At 36.5% G+C, this 23,663-nt stretch overlaps 2 protein-coding genes across 2 annotated transcripts; one reads left to right on the top strand and one right to left on the bottom strand.

The window, feature by feature from the left end:
• Positions 1-282: 282 nt before the first annotated feature.
• Positions 283-15,552, bottom strand: LOC139145288 (uncharacterized). Its single transcript, XM_070716336.1, has 6 exons — positions 15,466-15,552; positions 3,859-4,112; positions 2,805-3,526; positions 1,682-1,842; positions 1,211-1,349; positions 283-676 (listed from the first exon to the last, which is right to left on the bottom strand). Exons 2-5 carry the CDS (start codon positions 3,979-3,981, stop codon positions 1,282-1,284), a joined length of 1,074 nt encoding a protein of 357 aa, XP_070572437.1. The 5' UTR covers positions 3,982-4,112; positions 15,466-15,552; the 3' UTR covers positions 283-676; positions 1,211-1,281.
• A 212-nt stretch (positions 15,553-15,764) lies between these two features.
• Positions 15,765-23,254, top strand: LOC139145287 (uncharacterized). Its single transcript, XM_070716334.1, has 6 exons — positions 15,765-16,221; positions 16,781-17,056; positions 17,583-18,307; positions 21,139-21,298; positions 21,758-21,896; positions 22,320-23,254. The coding sequence occupies exons 2-6, from the start codon at positions 16,787-16,789 to the stop codon at positions 22,454-22,456; spliced, it is 1,431 nt and encodes a 476-aa protein (XP_070572435.1). The 5' UTR covers positions 15,765-16,221; positions 16,781-16,786; the 3' UTR covers positions 22,457-23,254.
• The last annotated feature ends 409 nt before the right edge of the window (positions 23,255-23,663 follow it).

Genomic DNA, 23,663 nt, shown 5'->3' with positions numbered 1-23,663 from the left:
TTATATCATGCGATCCTCTCAACAGCGTTCGTGCAATGACCAGATAACACGATTGGAACTAATTTGGGACACTTGGATCTTCATATTTTGCAAAGTTCTCAAAGGTGTTAGATACCCTGTAGTTGAATGTTGCAATATTACAAATTACTCATAAAAACAAGTGCATAATTTAAAAAGAAAAGCAGATGAGCTTACATTTGGAGATTAAAACGACATTCACAATCCAATTATCCCAAATTAGTTCCAATCGTGTTAGATGTACATTTGAAAAGGACAAGAGTCTTTTCAGATCAATTATGTACTCCTCTTTTAATTATGCCATTTTGATTAATCAATCAATGTTACAGAAATGTTCGAGATGGGAAATCTGGTTTGCAAGGTTCAGTAAATACATACTCTAAATTATAGAACTTGTAAACGAATTTTCGAGGCTTTGAAAGACATTTATGATAATACATCAAAATAACTATTAACTCTCTGCATAAATAACACCTTATTACAAGGATTGACCATGAGTACAAATATTACTTGAGAGAACGTTAGATGAGAGTGTATATCTCCTTCGGTACACCAGGAAGATCTCTCAAATAGGCTACTTCCTTTCCGGTATTATCTCGTCTGATCCTCACGAACTCTGACCAGTTCGACACTGCACAGCGTAGAAATACTTCTGCTCCTAGGTAAGTAAATAGAGAAAACAAGATAATGACAATTTATTATGCCAGAAACATTGTTTCTTTATTAATCTTATGGTCTTTTATGAAACGTGTTAAAGCTAGCCATAATATTCGACACGCTTTCTAACAGATGGCAAGCTGCAAGGACGAGTGCCTTATAATTTAGCAATGCCATCTTTAGAGTTATATTCACCGAGTCATTTACGAACTGCACTCAAAATAACGACAAATCTAAGAAGTTTTTAGCTTTACAGGGGCATTTCCTCTTGTCTCTCTCTTGCGACGAATGTTCAAATTACATCATTTCTCAAGGGTCTATGATTACATGAATGACATTAACCATTCAATGTCAACATTGTTACGGACAATGTTATGGAATACAGAGGTCTCTGTTCAGAGAAGGTGAGCAGACCTTATTCTAATCTGAAGAGAAATTACCTCTTTCGTTATTATGGAATTCAGCACAATACTATAACAAAACAACTGGCAAAACATAACTAGCAAAATCTGTTTAGTAAAATTAGTATACTTACCAACGCACACTTCCTGCTCCACGAGGGACAGTATATATTCATCGCCTTCTTGACTACGAAGTTCTTCACTATCAAGAGACTTTATGAAGTTGGCGGTGTGAACACGTGGCACCACATTCCGAAGGCGTTCGACGAATTCCTGAGACGAAACGATTCTCAGTTTAAGAAACAAAAGACATGCATTGCTCGTATGATGTTCACATTGTCTGAACGTTTTCGTCTTTTGAATATTGACTATTCTGCAAAGAAAACGTTTTTGTACGCTTGAATTTACCCTAAAGAAAATCATAAACAGTTTTTGTATAGCTTGAATTATTACACTAAAAACAGTCACAGTGTCAAAGGAAAGCCGCCTTAACGTTTATCTCTCGTGCTTTTCTCTTTACATTTTCGTTGTAGCAACTTGAGATTCGTGGTAGTCCTACTTCAACCTTGTATCAAATTTCATATCCTCACTTATCGTCTACTCACTTGTCTTACGTGGTGGCACTGAGACGTAAACACAGTTAATTCCACGGTCCTTCATAAACTGTCCAACAGATTCTGCGATGATTTGGCTCGCATTAGAAAGCATTTCAAGCTTATGGATGCATACCTCCATGGGATTACAAAAGATCGAATGAAACTCTATCCTGCAATAAGGAATGAAAAACGATGTTGTAAATAAATATGTAAACACAGTCACACAAAATCATTTAAACCTTATATACACACGATTCCACAGATAAATATTTCGCAAGAGGTTTCATAATATTTGAAAAAGTTTCTTTTTTACCACTGAAACACTATACAGGTTGATCTAGGCAGTAGGCTGAAACGTTAACTAGCTAAAGTTAATTTAGGAACGGATATGTGACTTGCCTACTCATTGCAAGTCAATAATGGTTTATCGCAAACTGAATGACACCAAACTACTATTCGTACCTGTCACAAACAAAAGTAAAAATTGTTCTCTCTTTCTTTACAAAGACAACAAGCTAAGAATATTTTCATCGCCAACACAATGAACACAATGACCTAGTCAAAGGTTTCTTACCAGACGTCGACAAAAATGACATTGTCGGAAATCCTTGAATGCAAGGTTGAGAAAATCTTCTAATTTGCATAGTAATCAATAGTAATTGACTGTGTGTGTGTGTGTGTGTGTGTGTGTGTGTATATATATATATATATATATATATATATATATATATATATATATATATATATATATAAACGCAAGTTAAAAGCTAAGAAAATGATTATTCAATGTTTAGTGTTATCTGGACATCCTGATATGCGCATTTGATTGCCCATTTATGAGTGTTGCTTGTATATTTATTATGCTGTGTATAAGCACATTAGTTACTCATAGCTAACGGGAGAAGTGATATTCGTTTTCAAATTCCCCAACACCCTCTCCCAGACGATGGCATGAATGCATGGAAACGTGTCGAAGGTTTTGCAGATCTGTTTGCAACATCTTAAGGGCGAATGCTATCATTATAACGTCCATCACAAATTATCTCTATATTTGGACATTTTATTCCAGCGTTAACAACTGTAATAAATGCAAATCAAGTGATAAGTTGATTAGTAAGTCAAGTATACTTACATTTCACCTGTTCTATTACGCCAATGTAAGGCAATGTAAGGCTTGCCACCACATAACGCAGATATTACGTAAGCGCTCATTTTCCGGATATGCTCTGCCTTAAGAAGATGGCTGTCCACGAGGTTAAGGACTCCAAATTCCTTTTCTGTCAGAAAATGTGGTATCTGCAGAGGTCCATGGATGGCAAGGCAGCGGATATCATCTGCTTTCATCATCTGTTGTTCAGTTTCCGTCACAGTTCTGTTTTTATGACTAGTATCAGGCAGATCTATACCCCATAACTCTTTCACAATATCTCTTGTCTTTTCATACTGGCGCCTGTTGTCTTTCTTAGAGATTTCAGGTAGCGTTGAAATTGGGTACTGAACAAATGTATTTATTGTACTGCCACACTTTTCTATATACACTTCAGGGGTAACCATGTGTACGATTTTTCGTAATTGGCTGATATCCAGCGTTTCTTCAAAAGATCTCCATAATTTGGTGAAGTTATTTAAATGGTGGTTACGAAAAGGAATCGTCACAATGCTCCGGTTGTGTGTGATGGCATATGCCACAAGCATGCGAAAACTCAGAAAATTCCAATTCGGCCCTCCTTCGCAGAAATGGATAGGAAAGAGATACCGATGATCAGATGTGCTCGTATTCTGCGAGTAGAAAGAAGGCTTTTCTGGAATCAATGTACTTTGGCTACTCTCGACTGCGCTTCCTTGAACTGGATTCTGGGTGAAAAATTGTCAAATCTACAGTAGGTCAAGGTTATCATACATTTTCTGTCAGGCCATCCCTTTGAAGTTACTCAACTTTTTTATCCTCCAGTCTTTTTCCATTCATGTGACGTTCTTCAATCTATCTCTCTACCTTACATATTCAGTGTTTTACTTCGAACACACTCATAAATATTAAAATACATTTCATTCATTGGTATACATCGTAACGGGAGCACGCACGTGGTTCCAAATATCCAGAATATTTCACATTGTGGCAGAGCTAATATTCAGGGATCGTTTTAAAAAACTGGAAATGTCGACCACAACAGGAGTCACTGTCTTACCTGGAAAACATGGACTGACTCATTGCTTTCTTTAAACTGATCAACTTTTGTGTCTTTCGCCTTGTCGCATTCTATTTGACTGGTGGCATTTCCACTTATTGTAGTAATAAGATTGGTCTGCATTCTTTGTTCCTGTTTGCTTGTACTACTCTGAGATACAAGACGTTTGTATAAAAAGCCATTATAAGAACGCCCAGTATCCAAGCAACTATTCGTTTAACGGCTTTTTCTCTTTTCATTCTGCAAATCAAATCCTGTAAAATAATCGGAACATTTTGAAAGTGTTGTTAGTATTGAATTTTTGGCTTTACGACAGTGGAACCACAGATGAGCTACGTAAACGTTGATTTTCACACAAGCAATAAGCGATTGAAACCTATAAATATTCCATTATTATGATACCACATTGTTCTAGCTGTCTTATTAAACAGGCACTAAACGTATTCATAATGCCAGGCCTACACTGTGCTTTGACTGCACCTGACTGTTTTACAGTTTGAACGTCATCCTTCGCCACTACACTTTTTACTGTCAACCAATAAGGAACGGAATGGATTAATGGACACGATTAATATAAAGTCCTAAACAAGTGTGTTTCTCATTTTATTTGAACATCATAATTAAAACTGTTACGTAATGATTGTATGGGTATTCCCGCGTACATCTTTAGACGTGAGGAAACTGAATTCCGCCGTTTAAAGGATATGAAGTTACAGATTTTTCATTACAAACAAACAAGTCATCTTTGATGACACAGTTCCCACTTGTTTATTGGTACTTTGTATACAATCCTCGGAGAGGATACAGCCCAGGTCATTAATTGGGTCTGTGATTAAAAATACTGCGAAACAGATGGCGCTTGATGACCGAGAATGAGTTCCACGATGGTGAAAACGCATAACCAATCTGAGCTGATACCCTAATTACAAAAGGTCATTAAATCAGTCAATTAGCAATTAACCGACAGGATCCTATTGTAACACTAACAGATTATCACCTACCCCATATTACATGTAGTTTGATGTAGTAATTCTGGGCATTCAGCCGAAAATAAAAATTCATTAAAGTATGCAAATTGGCAATGAATATAAATGATACCGCTGGGAACAACATCTGTACCAAGTTTCATCAAATTTGATGCAGTATTTCTGGACATATCACTCTAATTAGAAAAGTTCGTTAAATATGAAAATTCAAAATTAATTAAAAATGATACCGGTTCATGTCTATATGCACTGTTCAAGCAATGTGAACTCAACATCTGTACGAAATTTCATATTAGCCTAATTACGAAAATTCGTTAAATACGTAAATCAGAAATTAACTGATATGATACTGCTACATATCTTTGCATGCCAATACATCACTGGAAGATCAACATCTGTACAACATTTCATCACATTTGATGCAGCATTTCTAGACATCGCACTAAATATAACAATTCATCGACTATGCAAATTAGCAATCCCTTGACATGATACTTCTTATTATCTTCACACAGCATTAGATTACTTTCAGATCGACATCGATAAAATGTTTCATTAAACTTGATGCAGTATTTCTGGACACAGCACACTAATTCGGAAAGTTAATTAAATATGCAAATTAGCAATTAACTAGGATAATACTGCTGAGTGTCTTTGTACACTAACGTAGGACTGTGTGCTTAAGATTTGTACCAAGTTTCATCAAATTTGCTGAAGTATTTCAAGACATATCACCCTAATTACAAAACTTCACCAAATATGCAAATGAGCAGTTAATTGATTCAATACTGGCATATTTTATTGTGTGCTATTAGAATTCTGTGTAGCCAACATCTATTCAAAGTTTCATCAAATTTGGCACAGTCACTCCAGAAACAGAGTTCTTTTCAAAAAATCACTAATTATGCAAATAAGCATGCCACACCCAAGTACATGGACGCCATATGTATGCCATAGTGTATTATCCTTGTACTAAGTTTGAAAGGAATTTGATCTAATGGTTTGGTTTGATGAAAGCAATTCCAAGCAAGTAGAAGAACAATGATTCCATCAGGAATTTCACTCTGCTAGATCAACAGATCATTTTGAAAGTCGGATCTATGGATATTTCAATAAATGTGCGTACTGCAAGAAATATAACAAAATATCCATTATTACCATTTTGTTTCTCCGAAATAAGAATTTTTAATCATATTTTTAATACAAGTATTGACTGTTGGTCTCATCTTTTTACTCTTCCTTACAAGGTCACAATCGATACCAAATTCCATGAATTCCAGTTTTAATTTCTACGTAACATTCTACCTACCGATAGTGTTCTGTTTAACATGACACCACCAAGGATTTCTTCGAATAAAATTACTTTTTGTAAAAAGGAAGTTAAAACATTATCACATATTTTCTATGACTGTGAATTTACATAGAGTTCTGGGATGGTTTTCTCATATTATGGGGTAGTAAAGTTGGTCTCAATGTTTTTTCCTAGTGCGAGACGAATACTAATTTGAGATTAGAACCTCTCCGCATTGGTTCTAATTTTGATTGCCAAACGTCATATTCATCTGGCAAAGCTTGAAAATCAGAAACCAAATCATCTGATTTTCAAAAGATTCCTACAAAAGATACAGAAAGTAGAATATTTTCTAGCGGTCAAAAAGAACAAATTGACTTTACACAACAACAAAATGGGTTGGTATTCTAACAACTCTTATTCCTAGAACCGCAATATATAGTGAATTTATTACATGTAGTTGGAAAATATATATGCACATAGTCTCTGAGAATTCTTGACTGGCATTTATTGATGTCATTGCATTGTAGTTTTTGTAATAGACATGTATGTACCCTCCCACTATTGAGAATGTAAACTATTTTGATGACCTCAATAAAAAAAAACTTGTTAAAAAGTTGATCTGGCATGTCTTAGATATCTGTATGAACGGGTGGACGCACACATTCATACACGCAAGGAGGCATGGACAAGACCCCTGTAGCAATTTATGTGAGGTGATTCTGGGTGAAAAATATGTGCCACTTTGATGACTTTTGCAAAATTGTTCGTGAGCTAAAGCCACATTTTACAGGTGACTAGTACTTTTGTCTTATGCAAATGTAATGCAGTTACCAATTATTGGTGGCCAAATTGGATCATATCAGGAAACAAATAAATGTGCACATCTATGACATAGGTCAATGTCTTTGTACGAACTTTAAATATAATCGGTTGAGACATGTCTGAGCTATGGCCCTTGACATGTAAAATCATTACGAGATGGCCGCAACAAATTGATGTACACGTGTATGACATGGATGATATCAGTTGGAATATGTCTGAGTTACGGCTTCAGTCATTAAAAATCGTAAACTGGCCACCAGGCAGCCATATTGGATCGTATCGTAAAACCAATTGAAGTGCATATGTACGACATATATCATTGTTCTTGTATCAACTTTGAATAAAATTGTGTAAGACATGTCTGAGTTGTGGCTCCGGTGATGAAAAAACCATATCAAAATGGCCGCCGAGTGGCCATATTAGCTCGTATCGTTAAACAAATCGGCAAGCATATGTATGACATAAGTCAATGGTCTTGTACCAACTTTGAATAAAATCGAATGAGGCATGTCTAAGTTATGGCTCCGGACATGAAAAGAATAGTAAATGGCCGCGTGGTGGTCATACTGGATCGTATCAGCAAACAAATCGATGTGCAAATATTTTTGTCTATATGATATAAGGAGTAATCCTTGTACCAACTTTGAATGACATTGCTCAAGGCATCTCTCATAAATTTGCGTGAACGGACAGACGGGCGCACGGACGCATGGACATGACCATACCTATAAGTCCATCTGGACGATGTCCCTGGGGACTAAACAGTGCACCACTCCCTCACATGGCCACACTTCAACAACCTCTCAAAATTTGTTGTGACACACATCGGTTTTGTTTACAATAGCCATCTTATTTTCATAGGTTATCGTAAAGCATATAATTTAGATAAATTTACTTTACACACTTGGTTGCTAATTACCCATTGGGCTGAAAATGCGATTTATGTAGGAAAGTAATCTTTTTGTACGCCACTAACGATACAATAGAGTGTACGTCAACATTTGCATACCTGGGGCGCTATGAAGCAGTGGTCAGGGTACTGGTCTCACTGTCAGAGGGTGATGAGTTCGAATAACGAACTCAAGGACTCACTTAGGGAAGATGGTGAGTTTAAGACTCTAACACAATGTTATGCCCTTGAGTAAGGCAATTTACCCCTCACTTTTAATTGGGTGAAGGGCACTGGATACCCTTCTTGTGATCGTGCTTTTGACTGATGGGCGACAGATTTATAAAATGAATAAATAAACCACCCGTTGAATAAAGACGCCACTAACATAAATTAATCCATAACTATTGTTATTTGGACAAGCAGAACCTTACCATCGTAATTACTAATATTAATGGCAATGTTTCTGTCAAATAGACAGCGAAAAACTGGAGCGTTGTTCGATTTATAGGAAGAAAGAAAGAAAAGAATGAGTCAGTCCATGTCTTTCACGTAAGATGATAGCCCTATTGTGGCCTGCATTTCCGATGTTCCAAAACAATTCCTAAATATTACTTCTGTCATAATGTGATGTATTCTTGATATTTGCAACCATTTGCAATCCCGTTACGATATACACCTATCAATTAGACCGGTCGAACGGCGTACCGCCGTACAACCTCCGTCCGTAAAACCCGTATCCGGGCCGTAAAGATTAGTGGTTGATAATTTTTTTTTCAATATCCCTATTCAATGTATCAACTACAGTTTCTTACTATCTCCCTACAGCTTGCTGAACACACAATATTCAACTTGTTAACAAAACCTGTGTATGTATATACTATTATCAATGATTGAAATTCATTTGTTTATTATACAAATTATTATTGTACTTGGGCCTCAGCCCAAGTACATTTGTTTTCATTCCGTGGGAAAAAACTCTGTAAGGTATAACCATTTCTGGCTGAGACCAGGGAGGGCAAAATGTCTTGGCTTCATCTTTCTTGGTATAATAAATGGCGTAATGATGTTAACTGAATGGAAGTGCTGCTCTCAGCCAGTCTTGAATAAGTGAGATGTGAATATTATGCTTCTCTATCTGAGTTTTTGCCACAAAATCTTCTGAATATAATCAAAATGTGCATCGAAATGCAACAATTAATGCACCCTCCGTTTCCTGGGCGATGGCACGACCCTTGCTACACCCACTGGACGAGCCAAAGTGGGAGGGGTAATTTCAGTTTGGTCGAACAAGAGGGCTCGAGACCAGAATTTAACATTTAAACTTGAAACATGTTTAATCGCTGACAAGATGTGGACTAGTGTTAATCAAAGTAAAAGTGTAAAAAGGAAAGGTTTTATATCCCGGACACAATGAAAAACATTACGACTGGAAACTGTACCCCAGTTGAGAATAGTAATGCCCACAGCGATGGAGAACACTTATCCTTGAGCTGAGAAAACCAGACCATCATTTCGAAATAGAGCTGCAGATTCGAGAAGCTCGTTAAAATAGCTAGGTACACCCCATAAAGGGGTGGTTTCGAGTGTTGAGGGCAAATTTCGCCTCCTTCATATAGAAATCGTACGTTTGTTTTTCCAGGAGAACACACCATTTGACACAAAATTTGCATGTAAAGGGGTCGCCAGTAAGCACGTGGTCAAATCTGGCATAATAAACAATATGAAATGTTGGGTAAAGCCAGTCCAAAATAAACTGATTTGAACTTTTGTGTTTTCTAATTTATACCACTGAAGTAACATTACCTTTTTTTGACAACATCACACAATGTAATACGTTTTGGAACTGAATTATCCGACGTATTCTGTGTCTCCTTTGCTAAAAAATACGGTATGCCGATTACCATGTAAGGAGATGATGACGTCAAGACAGATTTGTTGTGCGTTTGGTCTTGGATGGTGCACGAAGTTTTGTCAAGGTAGCTTGTGTATTTATTTCCTAAATGGGAGAGATTAGGGTCGATCTAAACGAAGGCCGAAGAATGTTATGATACTCTGAGCGAGCTGAACTCTAACGCGAATGGTTGGATAATTTGGAGGATGTCTAGAATGATCTCGTCTCATTAAGATTATTTGGCGGTCAGTATTGAATTTCAACTGCGTCACAAGTTTGCGAAATGAGTATTCCGTCGAACGGTCAACGAACGATATTTTAGAAATCTGGAGACATGGCACATCGCATTTTTATTTTAGTATTTTATATTTTACAAAAGATTTAAGAAGCAATGATTTTGTCGAAAATTCTGAAAAAAATACAGGAAGATTTGATCGCGAACACATTTTCACTTGGGGTCAACTAGCCCTGCGTACGATGCTGTGTGTTCCGCTACAGCTAATCGCCCCGCTCACCACAGCCCTGCAAAGACCCGTACGTAGGGTCGGTGACTTCAAATCCATTTTGGGACTTGACGTAAAAAGCCAAATTACTGCCGAAATTCAGCGTTCTTGGGCCCAAGTCGTATCCCAGCCTACCTCAGCTACTCGATCACTTCCAAAAATGACAATCTTTTATTCACTTCTCGTAAATAACCGTCGATGTCGGCAACTCTCTCGCTAGCCCTGCGTACGATGCTGTGTGTTAGCTGTAGCACATAGCATACGCAGGGCTAGGGGTCAACATGGGGTCGCAGCCATGTTGCCTCAAAACTTATTTGTGTCTGCACTCAAAACTCAAAAATGTCGGATATGAACCTGAAAAATCGATGCAATTTTGTCAAACTTCGGCGAAATTTCAGCCTTTAGACAAAATTTCATCTAGGTAAGGTAAATTTACTGAAATTTGATCGACAAATAATCCTGAGCTTAAACGTGACAGCTCGCCTTCTCCGGGAAGTCAAGTATCCAGCTGCCATACACAGTTGTCCATATGGCCAGTTTATGAGATTGTTTTCAAGTGACGGCGGCAGACCGTACGGGCTCTGGATATGAACCTACCGCCGGTGTAGCTGTAATAACTGTTGCGTTGTTTTTAGTGCCCACGGACGAAGTCCTGGGGGAGTTATAGGTTTGGTCATGTCAGTCCATCCGTCCGTCCGTTCACGCAGATATCTCAGACATTAGGTCAATTTCTTTCAAACTTTGCACAAGAATAGTACCCAACCCCATACAGATGCACGTCGATTTGTTTCACAATGCGATCGAATTTGGCCGTGTTAGAGGACTTTTTAGTTTACACCTCCATAGACTCCCATGTATAAGGCAGTTCTCCATAGACTCCCATGTATAAGGCCAAGAAAAATAAAGATTTAGTTTCTCATCGTATTCATATTGCCTAAAGGATGCAGTGACACAGTTTTTTAGTCCCCACGGATAAAGTCCAGGGGGCTTATAGATTGAGTCATATCTGTCCGTGAGTCCATCAGTGAGTCCATGGGTTCACGCAGATATCTCAGACATTTTGACAAATATCATGTGACCTTGGTGACCTTTGACCTCAATTGTCAATAACTCAGTAACCACAAGTGCTAACCTTCATATTTGGTATGATGGGACACCTTATGACGCCACATATTGTACTCCATTATTTATGCGCATATCTAATTTTGAGCGAGCCAATAGAGCTAGAGGTCTGATTTTTGGTATATAGGGATAAGTTAACAATATAATTTGTTTGACAAAACGTCACGTGACCTCAATGACCTTTGACCTCAAATATACATATTTGTCCACAACTGAGTAACCAAAAGTGCTACACCCTTCATATTTGGTATGATAGGACACCTTATGACACCATATATTGTACCTCATTAATTATGCGCATATCTTATTTTGAGCGAGCCAATAGAGCTAGAGGTCTGATTTTGGTATATAGGAATAACTTAGCAATACAATTATTATGACAAAATGTGACGTGACCTCAATGACCTTTGACCTCAAATATATATATTTGTTCACAACTCAGTAACCACAAGTGCTACATCCTTCATATTTGGTATGATAAGACACCTTATGACACCACATATTGTACCTCATTAATTATGCGCATATCTAATTTGAGCGAGCCAATAGAGCTAGAGGTCTGATTTTTGGTATAAAGGAATAACTTAGCAATACAATTATTTTGACAAAATGTCACGATACCTCAATGACCTTTGACCTCAAATATATATATTTGTCCACAACTCAGTAACCACAAGTGCTACACCCTTCATATTTGGTATGATGGGACACCTTATGACACCTCATATTGTACCTCATTAATTATGCGCATATCTAATTCTGAGCAAGCCAATAGAGCTGGATGTCCGATTTTTGGTATATAGGGATAACTATAGGGTAGAAATCTAAATATGCCCATCTAAATATTAGACATCTACCATCGAGAACAAAAGAAATTTGCTGTAATTTGAATATTTAAGGAGTTTAAGCAATTTCACTATAAATAAAGAACCCCTGCCTCAAACTCCACAAAAGTTGCTAGACATATTTTGCCGTTGTCATGCCATTGCTCTCTATCACGGCCCAAGTACTCATTGCCTTCAGCAATACTGCCTTGTTATTATTATTATTATTATTACTCTTTATTTATAGAGGGTAATCTGAGTTACAAATGAATTGTAATTTACATCAGAGCCCTCGTCAAGAAAGCAACAAATCAATACAAAGTAATTAATTATACATCAACAGAAAAAAAAAACAAACAAAACAACGAAAGCATCTAATCCAGTGATGAACCCTCATTAATGAATTTTTGAAAACGAAAATTGCGCAATTGAGATTTGAACTGCGATAGTCTTTCAACACTTCGGATTGAAATAGAATATTATTCCAAATCGTTGTGGCTCGATAAATGAACGATCTCTGTCCAGTAGCTGTTTTGAAAATTGGAGCGTATAAATTCCTGTACTAGAACTACGGGTAGTAATATTACTCACGTCAGAGATATAACGGAACTGGTGTAAGTAATCAGGTGCAAGCCCATTCAAGATTTTAAAGGTCATTACAGCAATGAAATAATCAATTCGAAAGTCAATGGGAAGCCAATGAAGGCGAGAGAAAAGTGTACGTGTAGAAACTGTAATGTCAACACCTAAAATAACCCTGGCCGCTCTCTTTTGAAGCCTGTAAATTCTTTGTAAATTACTCTTTGTGGTGTTTCTCCATACAGTACAGCAATAATCGAAAACAGAAGAAAAGTGGCATTGTAAACTAAAATAAGGACACTATAAGGAGTTAAAGGACGCAGCCTTTGCAAGACTCCTATTCTCATAGATAATTTCTTACACAACTTATTTACATGATTATCCCAACTTAGAGTACTGTCAATCTCAATACCGAGAAGGTTGTGACTGAAAACATTTGAAATCTCACAGTTGTTCATAAATACATTAATTGTTACATCTGACTCTTTTAAATTTTTAACCTTCGGGTTTGACGCTACAATCATACTCTTTGTCTTTGTGGTATTGATGGACATCGCATTGTTGTTAACCCAGGTAGAGATAGGTAGCACATCGTCCTGAATTGTTTTTTCAACTTCATCAATACCATCTCCAGATACACATAAAGTTTGATCATCAGCAAACATGTCTAAGTTACACATATTTAGACACAAAGGAAGGTCGTTTATGAAAATCAGAAATAAAAGTGGTCCTAAAATGGAGCCTTGAGGTACTCCACATACAATTGGTAAAGTATATGATTTCTCCCTAAGTAGCTGGTAAACTGACATACACAGGCTGTGTTAGCAAGCTGAATACTGGACGGCTCAACATGCTATACGGAATAAATCAAGAGCCTTATTGATATACTGAACAAAATTTTGCTAAATTATGCCCAGTATATGCAACTGGATCGATAATAAATAATAATAACAATACAAGTAACAGAAAAGCGACTTTTACATTATCTCAGAATATATGTGTTGCAAATAGTATTATGTTTGTTTGCAACTTTCTATCAAATAGAGATCAGTGGTCCTCGATATACACAACAAGAAATCTATGGTTCTCCGTAGCCCTGACCAGTTCCTTTAACTCTTACAGCAAAGTACAAGGCAAGCAAAATTTCAAACAACTGTCATCTGTTGAAAGTTGGGTATATAGTCATATACTACAGGTAATGTAAAAGATTGCCTGCCAGTACCATCTCAGACCCTGCCACACACTTGTGGCACACCATGAATGTCCTCACAGCAGTGTATGCAGCCTGTTTAGTGTTAATTTTGTACCATCTTTATTAACGTTATTTATTAAGCACAGTTAAACATTTCAAAACATTTAAAGGGACAAAGTCGGCATTTTTCATGAATTTTGTTTGACACGAGATACTACTTATATTGCTTGACATGTTGAAAGACACTGAATAAATGGGTGACCGTGCATATATTCGACCCCGGTTTTAGACAAATTAAATGAAACCAGCGCGAATATGAATTAATTGTTATGACCATTATTTCATTTTCGCGATGGTTTCATGTATCGTGTCTAAAACCGGGGTCGAATATATGCGTGGTCATCCATTCTTTAAATTCTTTCCACATGTCAAACAATATAAGTAGTATCTCGCATCAAACAAAATTCATGAAAAATGACCGACTTTGTTCCTTTAAAGAGACCGTGGATGTAACATTTTAAAATTGCTATTGGTGTTGGTAAACTGTTTTGTCAATACTTCCTGAAGCACTCTAAAACACCAAAGTTGGAGTTCGTCAACACGGCCTATACAGAATGCAATTTTATAATTGCTGACATTTGAATCTAAAGACACATCTTCAATACCTTTGTTCTGTGTGAAAAGCAGAGTTTCTTGTTCTACTCCCTATTATATGTATTGAAACACCAAGTATTCAATTCCAATATCAATACAAGCTGTATATTGATATCTTATTATCTTAAATGCACTCCAGGCTGGAGCTTGCTGTATATAATTTCAATTGTTGATAAACCAAATACTTGTTTAAGGGGGTAAAAGATGAAACTGTTGACAAACATGTCATATAAAAAAATATCACCTGTCACTGTCACCTATCACTTGTCACCAATAAAAATGAACATATTGTACAGGCAGTATGAACACATGGGAATTTCAGCATGGTTTGCGAATAGAACACTTTTAAAGAGCATGTAATTGTAACACAGAATAAGATGCAGTCTGCCGTAATCATCCTTAAAAAACAGAGAAAACTAAACCAACACGGAATGTCTTTAAGAGAGGTGTGAGAATCATGCGTTCTGAAATTTGGCAGTCTGAAAATTTTAGATATTGATGGTAAATTGTAAATGATTGGGAAACCAATTTTTAAAAACCTGATTGGTACATTTTGCTGATCCCTGATAAATAAAATAGATCACTGTTGGATACCTTTGAAAATTCTCCAATTATGCCGCTAAATAAGTTTGCAAACTACCTGGGTATTGCCTTGTAATTGCCTTACATCATGCAAGCATGAAAAATAATGTCATGTGACTCACTTAATATTTTAAATTACAAATTGTTCCCATCCTGTCTTCTTCAAAAATTGTGCCCTATATTTAACAAAATGGTAATCGAGGAAAATACCCAGTAGCCCCATGATATTAGCAAAAGCTGTGTGATTTTTACAATAAACTACTTACTTTGTCCGTTGCAATTTGGTCTTGCAGCAAGAGAACCTTTCAGGGAGTCTGCGACTCAAACGCACATGAAGAAACTACAATCGCTGTGAATGTTAACCTATCGCATTCTAAATGTCAGCAGATAATCACTTATATGCTATAAAGTGACAGGTCTCTATAAAAGTCGGTAACATCACAGGTCGGAAAGAATGTTTTAATATTTAATCATAGGCTTTACAAGAGGATTAACAATATAAATTACATGATGATGTTAATGCGCAGTGCAAAGAATATCATTTGCGCTACAGCTGCGTGAGTCAAAACTTGAGAGGATGCCGAGTGTGTCCCAGGTACCATATTATCATAAAATTTATCCTGTGCATTGAAACAGCGTTCGTTAAATAAGTATACAGTACAAGTCGTAAAAACGAATCACCCTTTCTAGCCAAAGGTGTTTATTCGGTCGGGGACCCTAGGTTAGAGGGTTATACCAGCCGTGCGGACCGGACGATGGAAGACAGTTAGTGAACCTTAAATACTTGACTCGGGACAACAGATATAGTGACTGACCCTCACAAACATCTTGAAAACCAGGATACTCTCTTCAACGACATGGAATGCCTAAATACTAGCTTAATTTCTGTACATTGTCTTAATCCGCAACTGGACACCTACTTAGGCATTTGTCAATTATACAAGTAACATCATCATTTCTTTTTCATCAGCATAAATTTATATTCTGAATGACCTTGTTTTATATTAGTAAAACGCTTTCAGGTAAGTTAATTATCAATTACGTTTTCTGGTTAATACTGTTGCATCCTTTTGGCGAGTGCATTGTGATCTGACCGATGATGATTTTACTCTTTTCGACCAAAACTACCAATTATTCAATTTCTTAGCTGGAAGTGCATTCAATATTTAAGGATTCTACGTCATTCAAAAACGATGATTCACTACCATAAGATTTAAAACAGGATGACTCCAGTAATTCACTGCTTCAGCTACCTATCTATGTGGTGTGTCTTAAATCGACCAGTCCTTAACAATGCAATTTACAATCTCGGAGGAAAAGGTTGAACTGCAGTGCACTGTAAAGTAAGTTGCAAACAAAAATATTTTGTCTTCTAGTCCAGTTTTAGTCGAAAAAAAAACGATTCACTATAAGGAATAGCTCTGTTTTGCCTTTGTGTTGTTTCATATTTTGATTTTGATTTTTCTTTAAGTCATTTATGCTGGGTGAAAATAACAATCGCACTGCGTTAACCTTAATCGTCATTTTGAAAATAAGTATTACTCTTATTACAATACTGTTTTGGAATGACATATTTTTCAGGGTTTAATGGATTTCAAGGGAGGAAACAAAGCTATGAAACGATACGTAGCTTGCATACTGGGCATTCTCATGGTGTTAACCTTACCAGAACTATTTGTTCTACATCAACGCTTGGTATCTCCGATAACTAAAAGTCCTACCAGTCAACGTGGCTATGGACTGCAAGCCAGCGTTATTAATGTAAGCGAAGAAAATGCCAATCGCTTAGAAAAAAGGAAGAAAGCCTCAGCGTTTGAACGTCCTAAAGGAAGGAATGAGTCAGCGTTCGCCTTTCAGGTAAGATTGTTAATCCTACTGTACAGTAGTGCATAATTCGAAACAAACTCTGAATGGTCTTCAGTGGCGAGGAATCGGGCCACTGCCTTTATTTTTGCAGGCTATAAAGCGTAAAGTTATATCTATCGCTAAGGTAGTATGCATCTCGAAAGTGAAAGACTTAAACATTTGCTCAAACATTCGTCAATTAAACTTTCAACCATTCTCTTACCGAATCAAGGATAAAATCAGGAATAGCCGTGCAAAGTTTGGTTCTAGAGAAGGAAATTACCTTACATTTACCAATATTTGAAATTCATAATAGCCGCCATCCCTATGTTAACTCCATAGGAAAAAATTTTTTTGATTTCCGAGAAAACTACGACGGGAAAATTTGTCTTACCCCAACAGCTTTAAAATGAGCCCCCTACAAGAGGTAGATAGGAAAAGAATCGTCAAAAAATGAAAGTCAAAGTGTCTGTCCCCAAAGTGCATTCTTCCTTAAATGTTTTTTGTGATTTATTAGACTTTCTAATATTTTCACCAGGCTTCGACTCAACTAAGAACAGTCGTCACAAACCAAAGTAATAGTGCATCCGCCTACAACAAACCCTTTTCGGACTCGCAAGGGGCAAACACATCTGATCGCTTTCTCTTTCCTGTCCATCTCTGGGACGGTGGTCCCAACTGGAATTACTTGAGTTTTCGTATGCTTATCGCATACGCTATCACACACAAGCGGAACATTGTGATGATTCCGTTCCACAATCATTTTGTCAAAGGATTCACCAAGGGCTGGAGATCTTTTAATGAAACGTTCGATGTCAAAGCATTACGCGCAGTTGTACCCATGGTAACCCCCGAATTATACATAGATGAGTGTGGAACCAGAATAGATTTTCTCGTTCAGTTTCCAATCGCCTCATGTGGTACAGATGCGAAGAAACGAAAGAGAGAACAGTATGACAGGGCGAGAATGGATTTCAAGAAATTATGGGGAATAGACCTGCCGGATACCAGGCATGAAAACAGGAATTTGACAGAAACTGCAAGTGAGATGATGGATGCTGATAAAATTCGCTGCCTTGCCATTCATGGGCCTCGAAAGATACCGCATTTCCTGACAGAAAAGGAAGAAGAAGTCTTGAAACAAGTAGACAGATACTTTCTTAGGGCAGCGTACATCAGAGAGATGGGCATCCGTGTAAAATCTTTATTGTGTGGAGGAAAGCCTTATATTGCGATACATTGGCGTAATAGAACTGGTGAAATGTAGGTATTATATGAGCTCCATTTGTTGTAGCCTTCGATGCATTTTCTATTTTATTTTCTGTTCGTAAATGCCTACTGTTCAAATTATCAACTTAGCGTGTATATAATCTTAGGCCGACCTTGATTTCGTTTGTCAACGATATTATTGCACGCATTTTTCGACATTGTGGAAGAATAATAAAATTTGTTTGTTTTGTCTATCGAACAAACATAACGACGATATCATCAAAGGTGACGGCTTTAGCTGTTCTCCCTTTAAACTTTTAAGTTTTAAAAATCACGTAGAAGAGAGAACATGTGTATTAAGATAACAGTACAGACTCTTAATTATTGAAATTGATGCGGAAGCCTCTGAGACTTTTTCATACCACATTTTAGCTCACGTGTTCACACACGTGAGCTAATGTCATAGCGATGTCTGTCTGTCTGTCTGTCTGTCTGTCTGTCCGTGTGAGTGTGTGTGTGTGTCTGTGTCTGTCTGTCTGTCTGTTTACACGATAACTCAAAAACGCCTGAACAGATTCAAGTCAGATTTGGTAGACAAGTACTATATGCTACTTGCAAGAACTCATTAGATTTTTACTAGTGTGGCTTACATATCAATGAAGTTATGACATATCATTTTTTTTCGTATAATGGTTTCCCTATGGAGACAGTAATGACACTGTCACCATTTATGGCACAAGACCACTAATTCACTTCCGGGTTCGTTACCGGCGAAGATAGTTCGGAAGAAATATAGTGCAGACCTTGAAGTTTTGATACCTGCATGGATGCTTGTTTAGTTTGAACTTTAATGTCAAGTATTTTTGTACAGATATTTTTCTGCCTAAATCAAAATGCAGACTGTTGTGAATAATGGCTGAAGTATTCGGTGGTAATATGAGGAGTTCTAGGGCCCATATAAATCATAACAATAAGCCTGAATTTTGTCAAAAACACCACTGAGGGCGCTATTTCCAGCGCTATCTCAAAATTTCTGTGGACTTGCCGCACGAAAAATTCAGCGGTAGTCAAGCTGATATTGCCTAACACTGGTTAAGAGGATTTGTGCCGCTAAATGTTTTAAAATAGGAAAATAGAGCTCAACGCTACTGTGGTGGCCTATGGGAAATGAATTAGTGATCTTGTGCCATATCAAGAAATACTGCACAAAATTTCATGAAACTTTTCACAGGTGACAATCTCAGAACATTATGATGATACTGAGAGTGTCATGTCAATTATCTGCTCATTTGCATATTTAATGAACTTTTGTAATTAGTGACATAACTCTGAAATTCCTGCACCAAATCTGATGATACCTGCAACAAATATTGATCTGATAAATATCTAATTGTACTTAGAAGCATTGAGCAGTATCAAGTTATTAAATTGCTCATTTTTATATTAAATAAAGTTTTGTAATAAGTCATATAAATCCGAAGTAAATGCACCAAATTTGATGAATTCTACTGCACATACTGATCTGACAGATATCTAATTGTGGTGTAAAGCATTTATTAGTGTGAAGTTAATTAAGGGACGATTTTGCACACTTAATGAACTTTGCAATTAGATATATAACTCTGAAATTACGGCACCCAATTCGGTGAAACCTGCTACAGATATTGATCTGATAAATATCTAATTGTACTGAAAAGCATTGGGCAGTGTCAAGTTAATAAATAGCTCATTTGCATATTTTATGAAGTTTTGTAATAAGTCATATAACCTGAAATAAATGCACTAAATTGGATGAATTCTCCTGCAGATACTGATCCGACAGATATCTGACTGTGTTGTAAAGTATTTAGTAGTGTGGAGTTAATTAAGGGTTATGTACATATTTAATGAACTTTGTAATTAGGTATATAACTCTTAAATTACGGCACCAAACTTGGTCAAACCTGCTATATAATAGATATTGATCTAATATATCTAATTGTGCTATAAAATATTGAGCAGTGTAAAGTTAATTAAGGGTTGATTTGCATATTTAATGAACAATGTAATTAGTGATATAGCTCCAAAATTAAAAGCATTAAATTTGATGAAACGTGCTACAGATGTTTATCTGATAGATGTCTAATTGTCCCATTTAGCATTGAGCAGTGTCAAGTTAATAAACCTCTCATTTGCATATTAAATAAAGTTTCGTAATAAGTGATTTAACTCTGAGAGTACTGTGCGAAAGTTGATAAAACCTGCTACATATAATGATATTACAGATATCTGGTTGTTCTATGAAGCGTACTACAACTAATGAACCTGTTGTAAAACACGTAAGCACATTAAGTTCACATCTGGTTTCATAATTACTGTAGTTTTGCCTTTCTACAAATTATTTTTTCCCGGCTTCAAAACTTCAATGTGATCTTGCATATACTATATACGGAATTGTCTCCTCTCTCTCTCTCTCTCTCTCTCTCTCTCTCTCTCTCTCTCTCTCTCTCTCTCTCTCTCTCTCTCTCTCTCTCTCTCTCACACACACACACACACAAACACACACACATAGATAAATAGATAGATATATGATTAATAGATAGATAGATAGACAGATAGATAGATAGATAGATAGATAGATAGATAGATAGATAGATAGATATATAGATAGATAGATGATAGATCCATCCGTCGATTTAAAGATCGACCCATTGATTGCGAATGCGTATAAACTCGAGTAATGGATATTCTGTGTACTTGATGCATAGGCCTAATTTGTATATATATATATATATATATATATATATATATATATATATATATATATATATATAATAATAATAATAATATATATATATATATGAAAGCCATTTTCACAACATTGGTTTTTATTCCACGTTGTATAGGATCGAATTTCATTCGATAAATTGTAATCCCATGGAGGTATGTTTACGTAAGTTTGAAATGCTCTCTAATGCAAGCCAAGTAATCGCAGAGTCTGTTGGACAATTCATGAAGAAGGTGGGCATTGACTGCGTTTACGTCGCTGTCCCTCCACGCCGACAAGTGAGCACACTTTATGATTGCTAATTAATTTATACAAACAGTACGTATACGAGTACTTTGAGTTTATTAACCGAAATACTCTATTTTGAACTATAAAACCTACCTAGAAATGCTACACCTTAAATACGATGAGTTAACATTTGGTTAGCTGTCCTAATATACTGTATGATAGGCATTTATTTCGTGAGAGGTATTCTATGCAAGACTCATAGACATCCAGCTGTCCGTCCGTTTAGACAGTTCTGAATTGCGGGTGAGTGTTTGACAGTCGCATTGAATGAATGTCATTTGATGGATGGATGAATGAGTGAAAGCAACATTTACAAAGAGTTTTTCGAGGAAATCCAAGCATACGGCAAACATTTTACTAATAACGCGTACCGGACAAAAATGGAGTGAAATCTTGCAGGCGAAGCTTAAACAAGGACGTTGACTTACATATGATAGTTCTCTTCTCAGGAATTCGTCGAACGTCTTCGGAATATTGTACCACACGTTTATACTGCCTACTTTATAACTGCCAGAGATAGTCTGGAATTACAACATCTTGAAGATGATAATTATGTGCTTTCGCTTGTTGAGCAGGAAGTGTGCCAGAGTGAGTACTTCCATCACCTTGTTGATTTTGCCAGATATGTGTTACAGTTTTTGCCAGCTATGTTTCATGAATACATTATTTTTTTCTCGACTTACAAGAGATGATAAGAGCATCTCTGTCATTGATTAAGTACGAGTTTAGGCAAATAAATATCTCTACTGGTGATGATTTATTACATCATTACATGTTTACTTCCATGCAAAAACATTGTTCATCAATACACTTTGCATAAATGAATTGGGTTGTTCAGGAAAACGAATATAAGATTTTCTCTGTTAATATCAGAGTACTCTCATTATTATTTTATCAATAGAGAGTATCATCTTTCATATAAAGACTCTAATTACGTAATGTCTGTGGCTCAAAAGTCAAAACCTTGCAACATTTTACATACTTTTCCACATCCCCACCCTTTTCCCCTAGATGCAGAGGTGTTTCTACGTTGTGGAGTGTCAAACTGGTCTCAATTCGTCCAGATAAGCCGGGAAAACCTCGGAAAAGAAGTTGCCTATTTAAGAGACATTCCGGGAATACCGAAGGAGATATACGAGCTAATCTAAGTTGGCTTATATACAGTTTGCACCCAGGATCGTTTCTCTGAGTGTCACATATGTAGGACGGGAATGAACTGTTTCTGAAATCAGTCAAGCTTTCAAATCTAGGAAATTGTCTTCACTTGTTTCGCAGTCTTGCAGACTAAGCTAAACTTCCTTTGGGTGACGTCAAATGACGTCGAAATGAACATTTCTATTTATTTCCATTTAACAAATGCTGAGAGATTTGTTTCTTAACTAGAGATTTCCAAGGATAAGTATTGAATATCAGAGGTAGAATGCGTAATTATGGAAAGTGAAGGGAGGTCCGATTTACCATCAGGCTAAGACTTCACCGCACAATACAGGAGGAAAAACAAAACGAAAGAGAGTGAAAACGGAATGAGACAGAGCATTAAGACAAAAGCTGGCCAAAGTACAAATCCTTTCAATATAATCAGATATTCTATGGCAACGTTTTTCTTACTTCTCGTTTCAGTTGCTGAAGTTCTCCTTGATTTGCGTTGTCCTCATAATTTAACATTTTTTATTACTTTTTCACTTTCGCGTTTAAAAATTGAGTTAGGTAGGGTAACCGAAAGCACAGGCTTTGTTCTCTGGTTTGACTTAACTTAAAGCCCCAATAGCTGCGAGTTTTATGCATTAATTTGTTTTCATGATTTTATTTTCAAACCAAAGTTGGAGCAAACTGAAGGACATGTATAGAAGTATTTCTGCTCGCTGATTTGAGCCATGCCTTCACTTTTTTACAGGTTAAATAATAAACATGTGCCGTACTCATAAAATGGCGCCCCACGGAAAGGTACAAAAAATGCAGTATTTCTTGCACATACACCTCGTGATCATAAAAGAAGCAAGCATGATGCCATTTACTTGAATCCACAACACACGATGGCCAACATTTTGTTGTTGTAATATTTATTTTGTCCGTCACATGACCAGATTTTGAAAATGGCGAGAAATCTAAAATTATGTAAGACGTTTAAATTTACATGCCACTTTCGAAACCTATGACAGTGTTATACACTTTTTTTTCAGTTTTTAATTGGTCTCATTCAAAGAAAACTATTGGAAAACGGGGGATGTTTAAGATCGGTTTATTACACATTGGCAGCTATTAGGGCTTAATCTAAAAACCTTGTATGGTGTTGTAGGTTTGACAAGTGCTATATATGGTTGTTTCTTCCAATTATTTTTATTTATTTATTTATTT

The sequence above is a fragment of the Ptychodera flava genome, chromosome 12, assembly GCF_041260155.1.
Source record: "Ptychodera flava strain L36383 chromosome 12, AS_Pfla_20210202, whole genome shotgun sequence".
In the NCBI taxonomy this organism is placed as follows: domain Eukaryota; kingdom Metazoa; phylum Hemichordata; class Enteropneusta; family Ptychoderidae; genus Ptychodera; species Ptychodera flava.
This window is presented reverse-complemented; position numbering and strand designations above follow the sequence as displayed.

Coding starts and splice junctions, on each gene's coding strand:
- LOC139145288 (XM_070716336.1), bottom strand. CDS start 3,981: ATGCAGACCAATCTTATTACTACAATAAGTGGAAATGCCACCAGTCAA. Junction 3,527..3,858: donor AGTCAGTCCATGTTTTCCAG/GTAAGACAGTGA, acceptor TTTTTCACCCAG/AATCCAGTTCAAGGAAGCGC. Junction 1,843..2,804: donor CGTAATAGAACAGGTGAAAT/GTAAGTATACTT, acceptor TCCTTATTGCAG/GATAGAGTTTCATTCGATCT.
- LOC139145287 (XM_070716334.1), top strand. CDS start 16,787: ATGGATTTCAAGGGAGGAAACAAAGCTATGAAACGATACGTAGCTTGC. Junction 17,057..17,582: donor AGTCAGCGTTCGCCTTTCAG/GTAAGATTGTTA, acceptor TATTTTCACCAG/GCTTCGACTCAACTAAGAAC. Junction 18,308..21,138: donor CGTAATAGAACTGGTGAAAT/GTAGGTATTATA, acceptor CACGTTGTATAG/GATCGAATTTCATTCGATAA.